The sequence below is a fragment of the Macaca thibetana genome, chromosome 11, assembly GCF_024542745.1.
Source record: "Macaca thibetana thibetana isolate TM-01 chromosome 11, ASM2454274v1, whole genome shotgun sequence".
Classification (NCBI taxonomy): Eukaryota; Metazoa; Chordata; class Mammalia; order Primates; family Cercopithecidae; genus Macaca; species Macaca thibetana.
The window spans coordinates 15,785,421-15,807,214 of record NC_065588.1 but is presented as its reverse complement, the minus strand read 5'-3'; the positions used below and the strand labels follow the sequence as shown (position 1 = coordinate 15,807,214).

The window sequence follows — 21,794 nt, the reverse complement described above, 5'->3', positions numbered from 1 at the left end:
GGTGGAAGCTTCATGAATGGGATCAGTGCCCTGATAAAAGGGACCCCAGAGAGCTCTCTTGCCTTGTGTCTGCCATGTGAGCATACAACAAGAAGGCAGCTGTCCTCTACTCAGAAGAGGGCTGTCACCAGGACCCACCATGCTGGCATCTTGATCTTGGACTTACTGCCTCCAGAACTGTAATAAATGTTTAAGTCACCTAGTTTATGGTGCTTTGTTACAATAGCCCTGACTAAGACTCCCTATGTGAGAGCTACCATCACGATGTCATTTCATAGATTAGACGACTGAGTTATATGTAGTCAGGAGCAGAAACTTAGCTCAAGCCTCTCTTCATCCACAGTTCCTTATTCTAAGCCCCTCTGCTCTGCTGTCCTGCTGGACCCCATCCTGTGCTGTTTCCCAAGTTCATTGGTTAAGGGACAATATGATCTAATTTGGTTTTGGACATGAAGGAAGCTTTCTAAGACCATCCTGTTTTATATTTATAAAGGATTTAGTGGTTACAGTTAACTTTTTCTAGTTTAAACTGCTCTTTGGACATTTTGGTGTTCTTAGAACTGAACAAAAATATTTTGTGTCAGCTGGCTTTGAACTGTGACCATGGCTCTGGAACGCACCAGGACACACACAAAAAGCAAAGGACTGGGTTTCCCAGCATCGCTCCACACGCCAAGCCTCATGGGCTCCTGTATGTATGAGCTTTTGTTGATGGGAAACCACTCTGGGGTATATTGTTAATAGGAATCCAGGAGTCTGATTCAGAGGCAGTGGCCTAGTGTAAGGGTAAGAAATTCTAGTGGGTGTCCTGAGTCATGGTCTTATGATGGGGTGTGAAAAGCAGTGACAACCAAAAGATCAGGAGAGATCTAACTTGGAGGGAAACAACTTATAAAGAAGAATTCATATATTTCCATTAAAAAGTTTATTTATTAAAGGAACCATTATTGCTCTGTGGCCTTTCCTGAACCCTTGTTTGGCGTTGTGGGTTTACTTTGCTCTGCACTGCTTCATCTTTAACTGTCTTCTGGGAATTTTACCGGGCAGTCGCACACCATTGCTCTGAAAACTTCCTGTTGTAACTTAGATGGAACGTCGTTGTAAAGGTTATCCTTGTGCTGCCATATTAGTTAAGGGCAGGTTGATTGCTGTAACTGGCAATCACTGAGCCTCATTGACAACGCAATAGAAATCTATTTCTTGATCACATAATGGACCAATGCTGCCAGATATGCCCTCCCCAAGTAGTGATTCAGGGACCCAGGGTCCTCCTACCTGTGGCACTGCCATCTGTGTTGGGGTAGAGGGGAGGGAAAGAGAGAAAGAGGCATACACACACACACCCCGAGAGACAGACAGAGAGAGAGAGAGAGAGAGAGAGAGAGAGAGAGAGAGGAGAAAGACGTGGGTAGGGGAGGGTGGAATGGAAAGTTGCTCCTGCATAATTTTTCTTTTCTTTCTTTCTTTTTTGTTGTTGTTGTTGTTGTTGTTGTTTTTTCTGTCGCCCAGGTTGGAGTGCAGTGGCGCAATCTTGTCCCACTGCAAGCTCTGCCTCCCAGGTTCACGCCATTCTCCTGCCTCAGCCTCCCAAGTAGCTGGGACTACAGGTGCCCACCACCACACCTGGCTAATTTTTTTTTGTATTTTTAGTAGAGATGGGGTTACACTGTGTTAGTCGGGATGGTCTCCATCTCCTGACTTCGTGATCTGCCCGTCTTGGCCTCCCAAAATGCTGGGATTACAGGCGTGAATCACCACGCCCGGCCACTCCTGGTTAATTTTCATGGTCCAGAGTCCCAGGAAGCACACCTTCCATTGGCCAGAACTCTGCAAAGGGTCTTGAAAAGTAGTCCCAATATGCTCTGTTAGGTTTGCAGTAAGAGTAAATCCAGTGGATTCTGCTGAGTGATACATGAGCTGGAGCTATTCGTGGACATCTTAAGAGAAATGGTCCCTTTGGAAGGTGCCAAGAAGAACAGGTTCAGGAGGCAGGGTGGGAGGAGTGGTCATCCATATGGGCCCCAGTGACTGATGCACACGGGTGCTTCATGTTTGCTGAATGAGCAATGAGTGTTCCTCTTTAGTATTGCTTAATGTGGCCCTATAGTTATTAGTCCTTTAATATAGTAGTATAGTGTTTCCTGACCCTTCCAGAAAAAAAAAAAATCACCTGTCCTTCCCTTGGACCTACATTGGATGCTTTTTGTTTCTATCATGGTGTCTGTTATACTTTGTTGCCCTTATTTTTACTTCTGATTTCCCCTACTAGAATGTAAACTAGAAGCAAGAATCTCGTTGCATCCATCTTCATAGCCATACCCCCTTCTACGGTGCCTGGCATGAAAGGTTCAATAAATCAATGATTTTCTTAGAAGATTAGGGATTTACCATTTCTCAACTTGAATGCCTCCCCTCTGTATTAAACACATTACCTGGAGATGAAGCTATTAATTCCGTCCTACTGCACTTTATCCATGCCAAGTAGGAACGAGAAACAGCATGAAGTCGTGAGGGAAAAGGTTTAGGGCTGGGCAGAGCTGGCTTGGAATCCTGCTTCTGCCACTTTCTAACCCTGTAGTTGTAATTTAACTACACTGCCTCTTCACCTTATTGTCTCTCAACTTCGTCACCTGGTAAATGAGTATTATCACCTCCTAATGATGTTTTGAAGTTGAGGATATGAACATAAAGGGATTAACACATTAGAAAGAAACTCCCATTGCTCCCTGAGTCAGGTATAAGTGCCATCTCCTTTGCTGCCAAGTGAGAAGCCAGTCCGGTATTCAAAGCAGTCACAGAACCTGTTTTTTTCTTTTTTCCCAAGATGGGGAAGTAGATTTCCATGCCCATGGGGGGCACAGACTCATACATTCTTAACGTCAGTAAGGTCCTTGGATGTGTAAACAAAAGAAAAAATGCTTTGTTACCTTAGGAGCGATTCCTCCCTCTGAAAGTGTTCAGTAGAAAAGACTTAGCCATCCACCAGGAATATGGTTGAGGAGAGTCTTGTTATGAGTAGGAGTGCAGGACTAGTCTGATGATTCTTATCAAGCAAAAGCGATCATGTCAGGGTTTCTAGTGGTTTATGAGTAACCAAAACAATGAATATTTGTTGTTTCTGTTATATAAGCCATTGGGGAAAATATTTAACATCATTAAATATGATGGCTGGTGGGTATGTCCGGAAGATATATTGACAAAGTTGTGGAAGATATAAGTAAAAATGTTGAAAAAGACTTGACTAAGGCTTTCTTGAACCTTCCAACAACAGTATTAAAACTGATTATACAGCCTATTTTTAAAAGTCGTCATATTTTTGCTTACCACAGGGCCTAGCATATTGCAAGTGGTCAAGAAATCTTAGATGGATGGATGGATTGATTGATTCCTCCAATATGATTAGATAAACACATGTTTGTTGACTGAATGATTCAATAAATGACTTCCTTTACTCCAGATTTAATAGCCCCCGTTTTCCCAGGTTCTGTTAACATAACCTGTTATTTTCCCACATTTCAGTGGATCTGGTGACCATGTCGGGACAGCCTTCAGTCTGTTCATGTTCCTCCTCTAATGCAACTCCCAGAGCTAAACCTTATACTCCATCTTTAATCCAGTGACCCACCAGGAAAAGGCCTTGTGATAATCACCAGATAAAACTAAAAGCAAAAATCTTACTCTTCTGGAAGGCCAGGGATCAGAGATGTCACAGCTGAAACTTCCTTCAAATGGTTCCAAATGAGGCTATGAAAAATCAGGGGCGGAAGTTTGCAGGTTTTGCAGGTTATATTTTGTTGCTTTATAACCCCTTTGGCCAAAGTGAATGTTATATTCAATGATGGGCATGGCTCTTGGACTTCATCCCTGTGCCAAGTACCAGACTAGAGATCTGTGAGCTAGGATGCAAGCCAGCTATTTGAAGCACATTACATCAGACATTTCCTGAGGTGTAAAGGAAGGCCTCCTTGCTAGAAAGCAGGGAGAATTTTGGCTCATAGAGATTGGACTCAGTAACTTTAACTCCTTGGCTAAGAACCAATACTCTAGCAAGCAGCTATCAAGTGGCCTGCAAAAAATTCAAAAACAAAGCCCCTGATCCTGCTTTGCCTGTTGACACCACAGCCTCCTTTGAGAGCTGTGTCACCTTTTTGGGAGTAGGAACAGTTTTTAGGAAAGGAGATACATTATAAAATCTGACATTTAAAAAAAAAGTAGTAACTTTTCTAATTTTACATTTTGGAGGCAATGTTGTCTTTACAGTGGGAAATTGTAGACCCTGAATTAAAATGCTTTTCCAAAAAATGCTGTCATCCATCCCTCTTTTCTTTTCAAGTTAGATAAAATCATCATATGAAGTAATGGATATCATGGTGTCAACTATTACATTTATTAATTAGATTCTAATGCTAGTTTCTCCATTAACTTCATAAATTATCTTTTGCAGCCAAGGAATTTGATCTCAATAGCACTCAAGGCCTGGCATGGTGGCTCAGACCTGTAATTCCAGCACTTTGGGAGGCCGAGGTGGGTGGGTCATCTGAGGTCAGGAGTTTGAGACCAGCCAGGCCAACATGGTGAAACCCCGTTTCTACTAAAAATACAAAAATTTAGCTGGGCGTTGTGGTGCGCACCTGTAATCTCAGCTACTCAGGAGGCTGAGGCAGAAGAATCACTTGAACTCGGGAGGTGGAAGCTGCAGTAAGCCAAGATCACGCCATTGTGCCATTACACCCCAGCCTGGGCAACAGAGAGAGACTCTGTCTCAAAAAGAAAAAATAGCACTCAAAGTGAAATGTTTTGTAATGCTCAAGTTTTTAGATCTTTTTGTGTGCCATACAGGCTATTGTGAACGCATGCGCTAAGGGCCCTGTGTTCTTTTGGAACAAAGCACTACTCAAATGAATTTTAAAAACCCTAATTAATAATGCAGAGGCTCTGGAACCCTCTCCTCCTGAATGCTGAAAGTTGGGTCCTAGTGTGGAAACAGAACTGGTTAGAGTAGCTTTATGGAACATACACGACAGAACAAGACACAGAGCACCTTTGGGTCAATTATCATACCCGATACTTCTTATACCTGTTTCTAGCTATGATTAGGTCATTCTTCAGTTTATTAACTGAGACCCAGGAGAGATAATTCCAAAGTCATTATCGGGATTAATCAAGTATTTTGATAGACTGATGCCTTTTCCATCATAAGCTCTACAAACTGAGGAGCAACAGTGGTCCAGTGAACAGTGTGACCTTCCTGTAGTTTTGACTATGAGCCTTCAGTCTAAACTCTGGATACTTCCTCCTTCCTTTTGGGAAAATTGATCGGGCACTATTCGATCCCTACCTTGATGGGGTGCTCAAGAAAAACATAAAATATTTATGAAGTGCTTTGTTTCATAGGAAGCAATGTTCCAGGCTCCAAGACTTCTGTACGCTCTGAGCTGCAGTGTTGGAAATGTATTTCAGCTTACCATACATTGTATCAGCTCTTCCAAGGTTGCACATTTCACTCCTGACTGTCCATGTGTGAAAATCTAAGAATGTCACACATCCCTTTGCCACCTTTCATTAACCATGTTTGTTCCTGAGCGTGGTGCGATATGTTATTAAAATGTCCAAAAAGGGAAATAAAGGAGTGGGGGGTGAGAAGAAGAGGAGGAGGTGGGAGCAGGAAGGTGAGTAGGAACTGACAATCCCTGAGGAGCCCAAGCTGTTAACCTGCAGGGTATGGGCATCCTCTGCCATTCACCCTGCAAGGTGAAACTGAGACTCACTGGCCAGATCTCGCAAGAAACTCTGCCAAGGTCTGCCATAGCCAAGCCTTCTCAGTGACGAGAGACGGTGGGGTGCAGAGCTGTTCATTTGGCATCCTTCACCATCACTGAGGTCACTGATAAAATATTAAGCTGATCTTCTATCTGTGGCTTCATGAAGATGATCAGGGATAGAGGGAAGCCAGGGGAAGGGGCAGTGTCAGGTGCACGAAGAGGAGCAAAGCCTTCTGAAAGCACACACATGGAGGCTTACAACAGCCACAGTTGCCACGGGGAAGCAGCCAGTTTGTGCTTACTTTCAACTCAGAGTGTTTTCTGTTGTATATCCATGTCATCACCTCTTATTTATCAGGAAGTGACACAAAGTAACAGGTTTCACAATGCCATCAATGTCATTTTGATAGCATTCATGTCACAATACACAATCATGTACTGTAATTATACAAAATCCAAAGAATAAAATGGTACTAGTTACACTCGTTAAAATGAAACTGACAACCAAAAGAATAACAAAACAAAGAGAAATCTCTGTCAGAATCCACAGAGACATTTGACAATATTACCAAAAAAAAATGGAGTTAAATAATTGTCCCAGCATGCTGCAGTTCATTGCCATAACTTCATAAATTCCCAGCTCTTTGGGGGAAAGAAAGTGCGTTTTCACAGCCTATATAGTTCTTAAAGAAATAGCTCTCACATGTATGCAGGTCAACAGAACAAGGAATGCAAAGTCTAGGCACCAAGATTGCTCAGACAGCAACGGAGTTTAGAGTCCGACTTGACACTCTTCTGAACCAGATGTGGTTTCTCGAGAAAGAACCTGGACAGTAACATTAGTCCAAAAGGGCCAAGGAAGAAACACCAACTGTTAATAAGGAAGAAAACCATCAAGAACTAGAACAGTTAAGACAAGTTTTTTTTCTACTCTACTTTGAAGTTGAATTATAGCTTTTCATATTTGGAATAGGAAAAGATTACACAGTTGATCTGTGGGTAGAACCCCTTACTTCCGTGTCCAACCTCCCCACTCCAGATCCAGTAATGTTGGAGTACAGATAGTGCTGGCTCAATGTCCTTGAAGCAGAATGACCATTTCTTCTTGTGTGGCCATGCCTCCTTTGAATAATGAGGTATAATCTGATGCTAACAATGCCTATTCCTTCCTGGGTAATGGGGCTGATGAATGGTGTAGGCAGAAAACAATTCAACTTTCTGATAAGAATCACACACACACAAAAATTATTGCACTTAAAAACAAACACTTAAAAATAAAAAACTCAGCCCAACCAGCAAAGGGCCAACGAAACTCTTCGGAAGTGCTGTACTTCCTGCCCTTTGGAGAGCGTCTTGACCTTCCTGGTGTTCTATTGAATTTGGTCCATTATTAAATGTCCCGAAGTGAAAGAGTCCAAAAAGACACTGTAGGCTCTTTAAGGCTAAGTCTTCCCGGTGCTTCTGTGAGATAAATTATCTCCTTGGCCACATAGTACAAAGCAGGGCCTCTTTTTAGAATAATGACTATCAGGGCCCCCTAAAACAATCTGGAAGCAAGGGAGGATGGGGGCACATCATGTCCTCTCCTGTGAATGAGACAGAGAAAGACAGTAAGCAGCCTGGTGTCACGGCAACCTTCTCCTGCTCCACCACTGCTCTCACTATGCTCAATCTCACAACCCATGCAGATGTGGGTTGATCTGTGCATCTTTCTCTGTGTGCTGCCACCTTTCTGTGGGTCTGAATGTCTTTCCCTCTCCCAGAAAATTTGTTTCTCTCTTTCTTTATTTTTTATCCTTCCTGTTCCATTGTGTGCTCTGTCTCTCTTGATGGATGTACAGGTGCAGCGCTAATCCTATCCTGCTGCCCACTGGTCCATATGCTTCCCAGACTTTCATGATTCTCCCATCATGCACCACTGTCCTCTCCCTACCCTGTCATTGGCTCCTCTCCCCCCAGTATAGTCAGACACTCTACAGTCTGTTTACTGAACTAAATGGGCAGATTACTGTTACCTCAGCCAAGATTACTTATACCTCCAAAATCTGATCTCCTAGTCAAAATTGGAGTACAAGGCATTGAATATGTTACAAGTGCCTTCATGAAGCTCAAGGAAGGGCTCACATAATAGGAGAGATCAAGGCATTTTCAGGCTATCCTGAGACTATCCTGAGACTCTATTGTCACTGCTGTTTTTGGTTTTAGGAGTGTCCAATCCAGCTCATGTCTTTTTGGTAACCTCTTATACAGCCCTTATAATCAATAAAATATTTGCACAAGGTATTTAGATAGATTTGGATGGTAGTATCCTGATATTACAGGCACAGATCCAATAACAGAATAATTTAGGGTTCTGAGTAGAGGGAATGGAGGTGAAGTCATCATGAGGTGCAGAAACTCCTGTTTGTTGCTAACACCAACCAAGCTGCATTGAAACTCAAAGATCTGCTACAGTACTTGTTTCTCCCTGTGACCACCCATGTGTGGCCAGGAGCTGGGAAGCAATACTCATGTGAAGTCAGAGTCAATACAAATGGCTACTGCTGTCTTTTGTCCCATCCATCACGTCCCCCTCTAATAGTTCTAAGACCGAGCACTTGTGGTGAGCTCTTCTCCACTTACTGCTCCAGATTCTGAACTAGGACTTGCTAACATTCTCGTATATGACATCACTGATGCAGAACTGCTGCTTCTTCTTCATCCACATCAGTTGCACACACTGATGGATAAAAATGTACTGTTCCTGGAACAAAAGACAAAAACAGGTTTCAGAGCAGATATGTGGAAAGACATAATATTTTATACTATGACAGTTTTAATGATCAAGATCTGGTGTTAAAGGAAACCATTTTCATTATGTACAGAGATACAGTTTTATAACTAGAAAATCCAAAAGAATCAACTGTAAAAGTATTCTGATTAATAATAGAGCTTAGAACATCATGGTTTTTTTAAAAAACAGTGGAATTTTTTCCCCTAACTTTATTGCAATATAATAAAAATTGTATATATTTAAGGTGTACAATGTGATGATTTGATATACATATATATTATGAAATGATTACCACAATCAAGCTAGTTAACACATTCATCACCCCAGATTATATATATGTTTTTATATATGTGTATGTGTATATATGTGTATATATATTTGTGTGTGTGTGTGTGTGTGTGTGTGTGTGGTGAGAACACTTAAGATCTACTTTCCTAGCAAATTTCAAGTATACAATATGGTATTATGAACTATGTTCACCATGCTGTACATTAGATCATTATTAATGTTAAAGGAAATGAATATTCAATCAAATTATGGGGCTATTTTGGAAAAAAAAAGGATATCCCCTTATCATACACCAAAGTAAATTCCAGGTAATTTAATAAATTGTCATTAAAAATATAGGGGAAAATATTGGTTAATTTCTGATTACTTTAGGAAAGGAATTTCTAAAATTAAGAGCAGTAGAATAAATTACAAATAAAAATCTCAATCTACTGTATATTTAAAAAAGTTAAAAAGAATAAAACATAGGGTAAACCAGAAACTGGGAGAGAAAAATATTTTCTAGAATTATGACAGAATATTGATACCTTTATTTTTGTGATAAAGTCATCTAAATCAGTAACATACAAATAGATAAATAAGTAAAGGACATCAGCCACTAGGCCAAATAGTCCCTGGAAGTTAGAAACTATGTATTTTTATTCCTAATGCCTAGCAGTTAGCTTGTGCTTATTAAATGATTTTTGAAGTAAACTGAGGAAATATTAAAATATGCCAAAAATAGTCAAGTAATAAAAAGTAAATTGAAATCATTATTTTCTATCTATGTAGTGGACAAAGCTAAAAGGAAAAGATAATATTTAATGATGACAAGTTTGTTGAGGCAGTCCATTTTACCTATTATTTGTGGAGGCAGAATTAATAAAGTGTTAATAATGGTGTGGACACAGATGATAGTAAAAAGTGGGAAATAATCCAATTTAATGTTCTATAAAAAGGAGATTGGTTTAAGTATGCAATAGTGTGTCTATAATGAAACATTAGTCTGTCCTTAAAATGAGATTTATAGAGTTTTAGGTAATTTTTGATACTATACAGGCTACATAGTAAAATCCTAAAGAGAAACTAGAATGTAAATAGAATGTAAAGTAATACATATATATATATACACACACACATATACATATATACATATAATATGAGCACAATCATATAAAAATTATACTTGAATGAAAGCCAAGATAAAATCACCAAAATTTTCTTTCTGCCAAGAAGGAAGGGTAATTTCATAGTGTTCCTCCTTTTTCTTTGTTTCCCAGAGTTTCTCTATAAGTAATACCACTAGAAATAACATTTAAATAAGATCCAGTCAAGATATCCATAGGATTTTAAGAAGCCTCCTGTGTAACAACTTCATACAAAAAATAAAATTAATATTTCAAACATCACTGGGTTGATACCTCAGCCTAACCTGTATTTTTCAACACGGTTTGGAGAAAATGTATTCCCTTTTGTGGTGATGGTATCAGTGGCTGAGCTACCACTTGTGGTCATCACACATGGACACCTAATCCATTGTTTCTGGTGTTATGTCAACATAGGGAACAGATAAGACCAGAGATTGCCTGGACTTCCAATCTGCATCTACTTAGTGGCTACATTTTGTATCAATACAAAAAACAACCAAACAAAAAGACCACAAGGAAAGTAAATAAAGACTTGGAGAGACTTGTCCTTGAAAGTCCTTGAGATATCCAAACTGCAGATCAGGAGGAGAGGCTGCTCAAAGCAAAGCCCCAGCTGACCTCCAGGGAAGGGTATTAGAGGAAAACCAAACAAAATATTCGGTAAAAATAGAAGAGAGGAGAACATTATTCATAAGTGACACTTCACAGTTTCAAAGCACTTATCTAGGTTATATTATTTCCCATCATGTCTACTTTACAAAAACGAGTGAAAGTTATCATTCGTGTTTTATAGAAGAGAAATGGGAGCCTTGAGAGGTGACATGACTGGTGCAGCAGTAAAGTGGAGACTCGGGCCTCCCCCCAGGGTCTGGCATTCTTTCTAAATACGCCTCTATTTGTGTGAAGAAGCCCATGGAGCGTGTCTGGTCAGGTGAGGAAGAGGAAGAGGGCAGGTCACAGTGCAGTCCAGGCAGCATGTTGCAATGACCCTGATATATGCACTTGGAGATATGGCTCATCCTATGAGCTGCTTCTGCAATTTTCTGGGTGAGGTGGAGTGGTGGAATCAAGGCAATGTAGAGAAGGCTGGAAAATTAGATACCAGTGATGGGAGGAAATATGGTCTACGTGGGTTGATTATATACATATAAACAAAGCTCAACTGAAGAATCATTTCATTCTCTTGAAAAGCATTAGTGTCAAAGGAGTACTCTAGGAGGATACATGTGAAAAGAATAAGCTTTTTTTACTTTGTTCTTTCCTTGTTAACTTTTGTGACCTGGCAGCAGAATTTGAATGTGAATGGGCTAAAGGAGAATCTTAGGCAGATCAATCTGTATTCAAAATACAGGATGAACCATGGTGAGCAGAGGAACAGGGAAAAAATAAAAGTAGATGAACAAGATGTTCTAGACATAAGTTAAAAGAAAGAAAAGAAACAGACACAGATAAATAACGGGAACTGGAAAGCATCCACCACGAGGTCCTGAGGGAATCAAGGGTCAAGCAAGAAAAGTTGGAAAAAGCAAGCAACCCAGGGGACCTCTGCCCCCTTTGCTGACTTTGAACTCCCCATGAGAGTTCAGGGAAGGGACACTGTACTTTATTTTTTATTTAATTATTTAATAATTAATTTTAATTAATTAATTATTATTATTATTATTTTTGAGACAGTCTCACTCTGTCACCAGACTGGAGTGCAGTGGTGTGATCTCGGCTCACTGCAAGCTCTGCCTCCTGGGTTCAAGCGATTCTCCTGCCTCAGCTTCCCGAGTAACTGGGACTACAGGCGGGCGCCACCATGCCCGGCTAATTTTTGTATTTTTAGTAGAGACGGGGTGTCACTATGTTGGCCAGGATGGGGATACTGTACTTTAAAAAGGCTCTGTCTGTGGAGATATCAACCTAAAATGCTGCCATAAATAAATGAAACAACCAAAATTTAGGGTAAAACATTTAGGGAGAAAAGAAAACGTTTTCTTGGCTTTGCGGGAAGTGACATGGTAGCTGCTTAATTACCACCCAAAGAGAGATAATGGCCCTGAAAATGGGACGGAGGATCTGTCACGTGAAAGAGATTAAGAATCTGTAGTTGGGAAAAGCAAAAAGCAAACAGGCCATAATTAAAAATCTATGCAGTTTTTGTGTGTGTGTGTTTGTTTTTTGAGATGGAGTCTCGCTCTGTCTCCCAGGCTGGAGTGCAGTGGCACCGTATTAGCTCACTGCAACCTCTGTCTCCTGTGTTCAAGCAATTCTTCTGCCTCAGCCTCCCGAGTAGCTGGGATTACAGGCGCCCACTACCACCCCGGCTAATTTTTTTATAGTTTTAGTAGAGACAGGGCTTCACCATGTTGGCCAGGCTGGTCTCAAACTCTTGACCTTGGGTGATCTGCCCTCCTCGGCCTCCCTGTAGTGTTAGGATCACAGGCGTGAGCCACCTCGCCTGGCCCCAAAATCTATTAAATTTTAAAAGGTATGAATTAAGTAAATTGGGAAGACAATTCATCAAATACAAAATACTTAAAATAAGGTGTGGCTCTTTGAAGCTTGGAGATTCGTATACATAAGGTAGAGTTTTAATCACGTATCAGGGTGCAAATTTATGGAAGTAAAAGCCAAAAACATGGAGTGATTAATAAAGCACTGTTTACTCACCAGATAGTGGATTCCTCTGGGAAACCAGACATCTTAAACTTATGATTAAAAAGTGATGTTGATGTCCCCACCACACTAAATTACCAGGCAGCATGACTGAAACCAAGAAAGTGAGGAAACCAATTGTACTTGCTTCCTAATTATTAATGAGAAGTCTGAATATTAACGAGGATAACTCTTTCCCAAGTGGTATGATCCTGCTGTAGCTCAGAAATGGACGCGTTGAAACAGCCTTGCCAAAAGTTGGTGAGATAAGACTGGGGAGCCAGGAGGAAAGAAAAGCAAAGGCAGTGGGAAAGCAGAAACAGAGCTGAGACGGCCGCCATTACTCTGGGCTTTTGAAGTGATGCTGACATCTAGTGGTGCTGGGTAGGAAAAGCATGAGGAAGATCAAAGCATTTTTAAAATATCCTGATACAGGTCAGGTCAGGTTGTGTTCTACCCAAGTGTTCCACCCACACACACTCTTTGAGAAAAAGGATTGTTGTAAGACTGAGGCTAAGAAGTCGCGAGTATGGCTGGGTGATGAGGCTTATGAAGAAGCTATTGTACTTGGGTTTTTCCGCCCACAGAGGTACACACCCACGGCTGCTCTGAGACAGGCGGTGCTGTCTGCCAGCGTTGCCTTGGGTTGCCACCTCAGACTAAGTGCGTCCTCAGGCTTTCAGGGAGGGAGGACTTGGGAGAAGAGGAGGAAGACGGAGCACATAACACTGTTGGATATTTCAGGGGATGCTTCCATGTTGTTAAAATAATAAATCTTCATCACTGAGATGAAGGGAACTGGCAATGCTGGTAGGTTGGGGACTGGGAATCTTTAAAATCATAAAAGGGACAGGTAGCTTAAATCCAACTTCTAATCATCATGAAAAGTGAATTTGGGATAGAGTCACATGGAGGATAAACTAATGACAAATGTATTGAATCAAATCCAACATTTCAAATATAAATCAAATTGCACCAGTTCTACAGTCTCTATTTGGTGGCATTTACCCAGGATGGCTGTTATCTGCAATTGACTCTGAGTCTGTACAAAGAGGTTTTACTCTTAGGAATCTACCCATGCACTCTGAATTATGATGCCAATAAAAGTGTAATCACTATACACCAGATGGTTTTCTGGAGGCTAGTGTCTTTCTTTTATGCCTCAAAGCGGTTTGAACATATACAATAAGAAAATGGGAAAGACAGATACAAAGAAGTTTGAGAGAATTGTTTTCAAGCATACCATTGAATAATGGTAAGTTTTTCTGTCCAGGGAAATTTTAAAAATACATATAGATTATGTTCCTACCTCTGTCTGTACCATAGACATCCGGTATGACCTCATTTCTGACACCAGCCCTAAGATGTCGACAAACTCATGATCCCGAATATGCTGCAAAAGCCTGTCCAGGGCAATGAATGTTCCCGTCCGTCCCACTCCAGCACTGCAAAAGAATGTTCCGATGGCACATTATTCAGATGGTCCTTCTTTTTTTTCTCTTTTTTCTTTTTTGAGACGGAGTCTTGCTCTGTCGCCCAGGCTGGAGGGCAATGGCGTGATCTCAGCTCACTGCAACCTCCACCTCTTGGGTTCAAGTGATTCTCCTGCCTCAGCCTCCCGAGTAGCTGGGATTGCAGGCATGCGCCACCATGCCTGGCTAAGTTTTGTATTTTTAGTAGAGATGGAGTTTTGCCATGTTAGCCAGGCTGGTCTCGAACTCCTGACCTCAGGTGATCCTCTCACCTTGGCCTCCCAAAGTGCTGGAATTAGAGATGTGAGCCACCGCGGCCGGCCCAGATGGTGCTACTTTACTGTTGAAATAAAATTGATGATTTCTAAAAAACTACAAATAATACCCTTGTGGAAAAAAGAAGTCTAAGCTCCTGACAATATTTTCCACTTAACTGATTTTTAAGTATGCAGTTGTGGTTGGTGTTCCTTCTGATGTTACATTTCTGACTGTCATGGCTACCTTCCTGAGAGAGATTTGCACTGCATTGGCCACACCCTTTTTCGGGGTCTCTGCTTCTGGAGAAAAGTAGGGATTCCACGTTGAGTACTCCCAGGAGCTGATTTCTGCATTCAGAGAGCTGATACACATAAACAATACCCTGTCTTTTGAACACCATCAGAGTTAAGCCCTCAGACCAGCTCAAAAGTCCAGTTGAGATGTCCATACTCTAACTCTAGCTCTGGCACCACAGAGATTTGTGTATCTTCAACCCTAAGTTCAGTTCACCACCCCACACCTGTCTTACAGCACACCTGCCCTTTTAGTGGGTCCTGAGCCTGCTTCCATCTCACAGGGACCTTTGAAATAGTTACCTTAAAATCACATGAAAAAATGTGGACCCAGTCTCAGCCAGTCCCCCAGTCCCAGTGCTCAGGGCACAGGTGGAAGTGGACGGACATGCGCCGGCCAACTGCCCTTCACAGTCCCTAGTTCTATGTGTTGAAGTCAGCCCTTTTTTCCCTCCAATCCGCAGCAAAGAGCCAAATGGCTCTAAGCTTTGAATTCCTGTGAAATGATGGGAAAAGAGAAAGTTCAAGCCAATTATATGGAGTTTGCTAGAAAGATCTCACTCTATAAACCTTGAGTGTAAGGTTGCTTTTTCTACTAGACAACCCTTCCCTCCCAGGATTTCTCAGATAAAATGATCTGCCACTGAGTAAGCGCCTGTAAAGTCATATCCAGAACTGCACTTACTATCTTCCATGAAAGGAATCCATGAGTTTGACCCCAGAGTTGAACAGCTTCATTTTCTGCTCTTGAAAAAAACCATTTTCAGAACAGATAATCTTATCTGCTAAAGCACATCCTTTAACCTGTGAATGCCTACAGTGGATTGACAGCAACGATATCGGCCCTAAACAGAAACTTCCTAGCTTATGAAGCATCTTCCTTTCCAGGGAGATGCACACTCCACACAAACACACATGAATGCACACACATACATCCTCATTCTAGCCATTCTAATTCACAAGGGCCAAAGCAGTAGGTCTGGGGTTGTAGATTTATTTGCTTAGGTTGGCATGGCTGCCAATGCTTCCCTTCCCATCTTCATCCCACCGCCACCTGCCACATGCCATTGGAGCATGTTTATGTCCCCTATTCTTTTGAGGTTGCATAAGGATTTTACAGAAGTATTGTATCACAGAGAGAGATTTTGATGGAGCTCTGTTCGTATAGTAGGAAGAACGAATTAAATTTAATGATAACTGTTCCTGTTGGGAATTAGTGTGGACCCTGATTTTTTTACATCCTATATCCTTTTTCATTCTACTGTCTGAAAATTTAAGAGACAATGCTAAAGAGGAAGCATAGCAAATATGTTTATCTTCATAAGCTGAATATCTTCATTTTTTCTTTTCTTTTTCTAGTTTTTATGTCTATTTATATAATGTCCAGCTGTGATCAGCTTTCTATAATTTGACCTTGTATTTGTCCATGTTGTAACTACTCAGAATTCTTGATGGGGCAGGATAATATCACATATGAAGGGCATGATCTTTGCAGATTGGCATGCCTGGATTTGAATACTAACTCCTCCATGTTCTGGTTGCATGAACTTGTGTGAATCCCTTAACATCTCTACCCTTCTCTATTTTTTTTTCCATTTAAAAATGGGAATAATAACATCTATCTTATAGGGTATAGATACAAGAAAGCCATAATAAATATTGTATATAATAAGACATCAATTAATCATAGTTTAAAAGATCAGAATTCATTTAATTTTCAACTAAATCTGATAAAGGCTTATGGAATGGTGAGCTATTCCCCTTACAGAATCAACTCCTAATATTTAATAGACTGTGCAGTTGATGAGGTTACCTGCAGTGTATAATCATGGGACCTTTGCTCTTGGTAGCTTGCTGTCGGACCATGTGTACAAACTGCAGGATACTCTCTGCAGCATTTGCTGTGGGCACACCATGATCAGGCCATGCCGTGTAGTTAAAATGCATCACATCCTGCATCTCGTCAGCCTTTAGAGAAAAAAAAGCCAAAAACAAGCATTAATTTTTCAGTTCACTGTTAGGATGACCCAGGACTCCACTAGCGATCACAGGTTAATCATGCAAAAAGGTAAAGCCATGTTCCACACCTGGTCAATACACTTTCCATCCTTTCTAGTTTTGAGCACCATATCTGGCATAAAATAGGTAATGAAAAAAAAACCACGCTAATTATATAAAGCTTCAAATAGTAGGATAAGTAGGCTAATCTGTACCTGTGTAATTAAGGACAAAACTTAAGCAGATTAGGGTTTGCATCCTGGCTCTGTCATTTAGAAGCTGCATCAGCTTTGGCTAATGAATTAAACACTGTAGAAAGTGCTGTTGGCGCCCTTTAGATACCTTTGCCAGCCTGAGGCACACTTTTCCCAGTTGCTGCTAACAGCACAGCAGTACCCATCTCTTGATAGTTGCCTTCCACTGCACAGAGGGGCTTCGACGGAAAATGCCTAAGAGGTTGCGTTCTCCTGCTGAGGGCAGCCCAGAGCTAATGCCTGACTAATTGTGGGGTACAAAAATCCAGCCTCTTTCAGAGTGAGACAATACCATGGTGCTGTTCATGCCCCAGCATTGCTTGTGGGATCCAGCACAGGTGAGACTTCAGCTGAATTATCTGTAGGGCTTCTTCTCTATCAATCTGCTTCCCTTGCTCCCTTATGGAATTTCCCCAAGAATGCACTTTCACAAAATCATGTATATGAGAATCCTTGTCTTGGGCTTTGATACTAGAGGAACCACCTCACTGAGCTTCAGTTTTCTCATATCTAAAAGTGGCCTAATGATACTTATAACAAGAGTTGTTGTGTGGATTAAGTGTAATCAGTTTGTGATATTGTTATTTACTAGTACCTCATTACTATCGTTCACTGTCATCCAGCTCCATGCAATTGTATGGTTGGTTCTGGGAATCCCTAGATTCCCAGATGTACAAGTGAGTATAACTTGTATATGTATCCTACTTCTATTAACCCATACATCAAATATATTGCTGTTCCCTCTGAACTGAGTACATATTAACTAGAAGGTGGATCTTTCCAGATCAATTCTTTTTAGTTCCAACTAATTTGTAAGAGTGATATATTCTCCACTTGTTATCAACTGTCAGAAATATCCCAAACCCAGGCTTCATGAAGGTCTGATTCATCCCTCATTCCTCAAACTTGTGAAGAGCCTAGAATTCACTCAGAGGATGCAATACTATATCCTAACTGCGAAGGAGGGAAGCTTGACCTCGCTGTCAGTTTTGAACTAAGGTTTAAGCTCACGTATTAAAAGAGAAATGAATTCCAAAGAGTCAGTGGTCTTAGGCAGAAAATAAATGTATAAAGACAATTCAAAAATAAAATGTATCAGTAAATATGTAAGATTTATTTAAATATGCATAAGTTATTACCTCCCCCACACCCATTGTACCCTTGGCACCTAATATATCCCAGTAGCGTGCAGCGCCTCCCCTACTATGTTCAAGGATTTTGGCTTAGACACACAGAACATGAAGTCTACAAAGACACTGGCTACCCTCTCTGCTCTTTTCAGGAAGTATGTTGAGAAACTATCTTGGGCGTAATGAATTGTGCAGAATAATTTACTTATGCAACGTCATGAGGATTTAAGAATACTCAGCCACCAAATAACTTTGGTTGCCAGGGAAGTTCAAGAAAATGCTTGCCCTGTTCAAATGCTGATCATAATTTGTATAACACATGTACATTGTAGCCAATATATATATTCCAGCACGGTTGAGGTGAAAATGTATTCAGTTAAAAAGTGCAAGGTGGGCCGGGTGCTGTGGCTTATGCCTGTAATCCCAGCACTTTGGGAGGCTGAGGTGGGCAGATCACAAGGTCAGGAGATTGAGACCATCCTGGCTAACACAGTAAAACCCCATCTCTACTAAAAATACAAAAAAATTAACTGGCATGGTGGTGGGCGCCTGTAGTCCCAGCTACTCGGGAGGCTGAGGCAGGAGAATGGCGTGAACCCGGGAGGCGGAGCTTGCAGTGAGCCAAGATCACACCACTGCACGCCAGCTCAGGCGACAGAGTGAGACTCCGTCTCAAAAAAAAAAAAAAAAAAAAAAAAGTGCAAGATAATTTAAAATCATTTAAAATCAGGAAATCATTAAATTGTAGTTAGTTTCTCCACAGCTACAAGGCAGGGGTCCTGGAACTGGGGTCAGCCTGAATAGCAACCTGAATAGCAAGGCACAAAGTCCCTGGCAACAAACAGGTTTTTCATGATCTTTAGTCTCCAGCTCTCACTCAGTTCGTGCCAAGTTCCAAGTAGTAGAAAGTGACAAGTTGTGTGTTATGGTCATTTTTCTCCTTTCTTGTTAAAGGAGAAAACTCTTCTGGTTTTATCTTACTTAGCTATTCCTAAATTTCTCTTACCTTGAGTTCCTTATTTATGTAATTTTATCTTTTTGTAATTGGAAAGTTTCCACATATCAAAATGGAATGGATAAAGAAGGGTATAAACAAAAAAGTGAAACAAATAGAAAAATATATTAATTAGCACAGCACAATGTTCTTTGGGCAACTTAGCCTTCATTGTAGGAGCTTAGCATTTAGATTCATCATGCTTATGGCCAAAAGGGGGCACTCTGGTATCAGATGCTTGTAACAAGTAAATTCCTTACAAGCAAACACTACTGTTCAATGTTTTATTCCTATTTTTCAAGTCCTTCACATGATTGTCATTGAAAGATAGGTCATCATTTAAGACCAAGGACAAGAAGCATAGTACTGACCATGCAATAATCTATGTGACTCTTCTTTGTCAACAGACTAGGCAGTGGAACAGACCCTATTTTGTGCTCTGAAATTTTTTCTCCTATGTGCAAACCTAGGGACAGATTCGTACTGTATTTGGTTATCAGTTTGCACTGGCTTTTCAATTGAAATAGCTAAGAACAAAAAACAGAGTTCAAATGGCATTCGGATTGACAAATATTTTCTCTGATGGAAAGTCTATTGATGCTTTACAAGTGCCTTATTATTTTTGAAATAACTCCTTCATTCACTGATTTATTCATTCCACAGGGATAGAGCACTTGCTTCTGAAACTCACAGTATACTGGGGAGGCAGACACAAAAAGCGAGAATTGTAACTATCTATGGTGTGCTGTGATAAAGCAGCTTACTTGAGACTCTGCCCCAGTGGAGGAAAGGGCTAATGGTGTCCGAGCCCAGAGAAGACTCCACAAAGGAGGTGACACTTAAGCTGAAACGCTGCATTTGAGTAAAAACGTGCTTAACAAGGAAGCAATGTGAATTTCAAACGACTGAAACAACACAAAACACAGTCTGAGTTATACAGGAATTTGCCTAAATTCTCCTAGTCATAAAAGACATTGTTAACTGCCAGTTAACAATGATTAAGAAGTGATTTATCTCTTGTACATATCAATAAGTAGGCAGTATCAAGTTCTTACGTTGTATTGATATGGGCAATCTTTGTTTCCATTGCCTATTTTAAGGGTCAGCAAACATTTTCCACAAAGGGACAGTTAGTAAATATTTTAGTTTTTGCAGATCATAAAGTTTTGGTTGCAACTACTCAAGCTTGATGTAGCACAGAAGCAGTATAGACAATTCGTAAACAATGCAGGCTGTGTTCTAATAAAATGTTATATATGGACATTGAAATCTACATTTCACATAATTTACATATAGTATTTCATATAAAATATTTTTTTGTTGATTTGTGTGTGTGTGTGTGTGTGTGTGTGTGTGTGTAGACAGAGTCTTGCTCTTGTTGCCCAGGCTGAAGTGTAGTGGCAAAATCTTGGCTCACTGCAACCTCCCCCCACTGAGCTCAAGCGATTCTCCCACCTCAGACTCTTGAGTAGCTGGGACTACAGGTGTGTACCACTATGCCAGCTAATTTTTGTATTTTTAGTCAGATGGGGTCTCCCTGTGTTGCTTAGGCGATCTTGAAATCCTGTGCTCAATGACCTGCTCGCCTCAGCCTCTCAAAGTGCTGGGATTACAGGCATGAACCATCGTGCTCAGCTGATTTTTTTTCAACCATTAAAAAAATGTAAAAACCATTCTTAGCTCATGGGCTTTATCCAACAGGCAGTGGGTAAATTTGTTCCACAGGCTACGATTTGCTATTTCCTTAACTATTAGAAAGGATTGTTTCTAAGCAGGGAAGAACATCTCGGTGAGAACTTTCCTATTCAATTTTGCCTTCATAGAGAGCATGTTCAAGTGGAGAGGGCTATTAATAGTAAAAACTCTACATTCTATAGGCTGAGGTCAATGGCATGACTTTGATGGATGTTAGCGCCTAAGTCTGTCACAGAAATATTCAGCGTTTGCTCAGAGACTTGTCAGCAGAAAGGTGGCAGGCCTTGTGAGAAAAACAGACTTTTTTTTTTTTGGATGTGTTATCAATCAGAAATCAATAGCCCTTCAAGAGCGATAGGGAATTATGATTAATAAGACCTAGAAGTACCTTCCAAACAATGAAAACCAAACCAAAACAAAATGAGAAAAAACAAACAACAAAACCCAAACTACTAACTCATGGTTTAATTATTTAATTTAAAATGTAAGTGTACCTTATAGACCCTAATTATACTCATGTATGATTAATATAAGTAATGAGAACACTTCTGTCTTCAATGATGCCTGATAAGCAATGATTAACAGTGTCTTCTATGATCCTGAGCTAATTTGAGATGAACTAGTGCAGACTTTTTACTGCATCTTCTCAGCCTCTCCAGAACAACCATATCATCCCCACCATCACTGATGAACTGGGGAACAATGACACTGAAAGTGGATTTTTCCTCTTGAAGGAGGCAGCATTGCAAAGCTCCAAGTGCTCACTGGGGCGGTCTCCCAGCACTTGCCCGGTGGTGGTGGGGTAGGTGGCAGCACAAGGACAGCACCTGCTCTCTGCTTGGTGACTTACATAGTTGATCCGGAAGTGTCTACAGGCCCAGTCGTCCTGTTCTTCCTCTGAAATCATCTCCACAGTGATGTCTCCGTAGGCTATAGGTTCTTCCGTGAACGGCCAGTAATGGTCACATTTCACCTGGAGCAAGGACAAAACAATTGTTTAAAACAAACGGGCTAGGAAAGCAATTAAGCCTGTGCTCACTTAGGGAAAACAAAGGTATTTGCCTGTGACGAATTAGATAGGACCGTGGTGAAGATGAAACGTAAAGCAAA

The 21,794-nt window shown here is 40.8% G+C and overlaps 2 protein-coding genes across 3 annotated transcripts in view; one reads left to right on the top strand and one right to left on the bottom strand.

Moving 5' to 3' along the window:
- MGP (matrix Gla protein) overlaps positions 1–21,794 on the top strand; it is an 836,939-nt gene that overhangs the window by 100,748 nt on the left and 714,397 nt on the right. The window lies entirely within an intron of this gene.
- PTPRO (protein tyrosine phosphatase receptor type O) overlaps positions 5,094–21,794 on the bottom strand; it is a 272,722-nt gene continuing 256,021 nt past the window's right edge. For both annotated transcript variants that reach the window (XM_050749472.1, XM_050749473.1), the window contains 5 exons: positions 21,535–21,657; positions 16,427–16,581; positions 13,900–14,035; positions 8,385–8,505; positions 5,094–7,348 (listed from right to left, as the gene is read on the bottom strand). In XM_050749472.1, the coding sequence (XP_050605429.1) occupies positions 8,401–8,505; positions 13,900–14,035; positions 16,427–16,581; positions 21,535–21,657 (519 nt within the window). In that variant the 3' untranslated portion in view covers positions 5,094–7,348; positions 8,385–8,400. The remainder of the gene's footprint in view (positions 7,349–8,384; positions 8,506–13,899; positions 14,036–16,426; positions 16,582–21,534; positions 21,658–21,794) is intronic.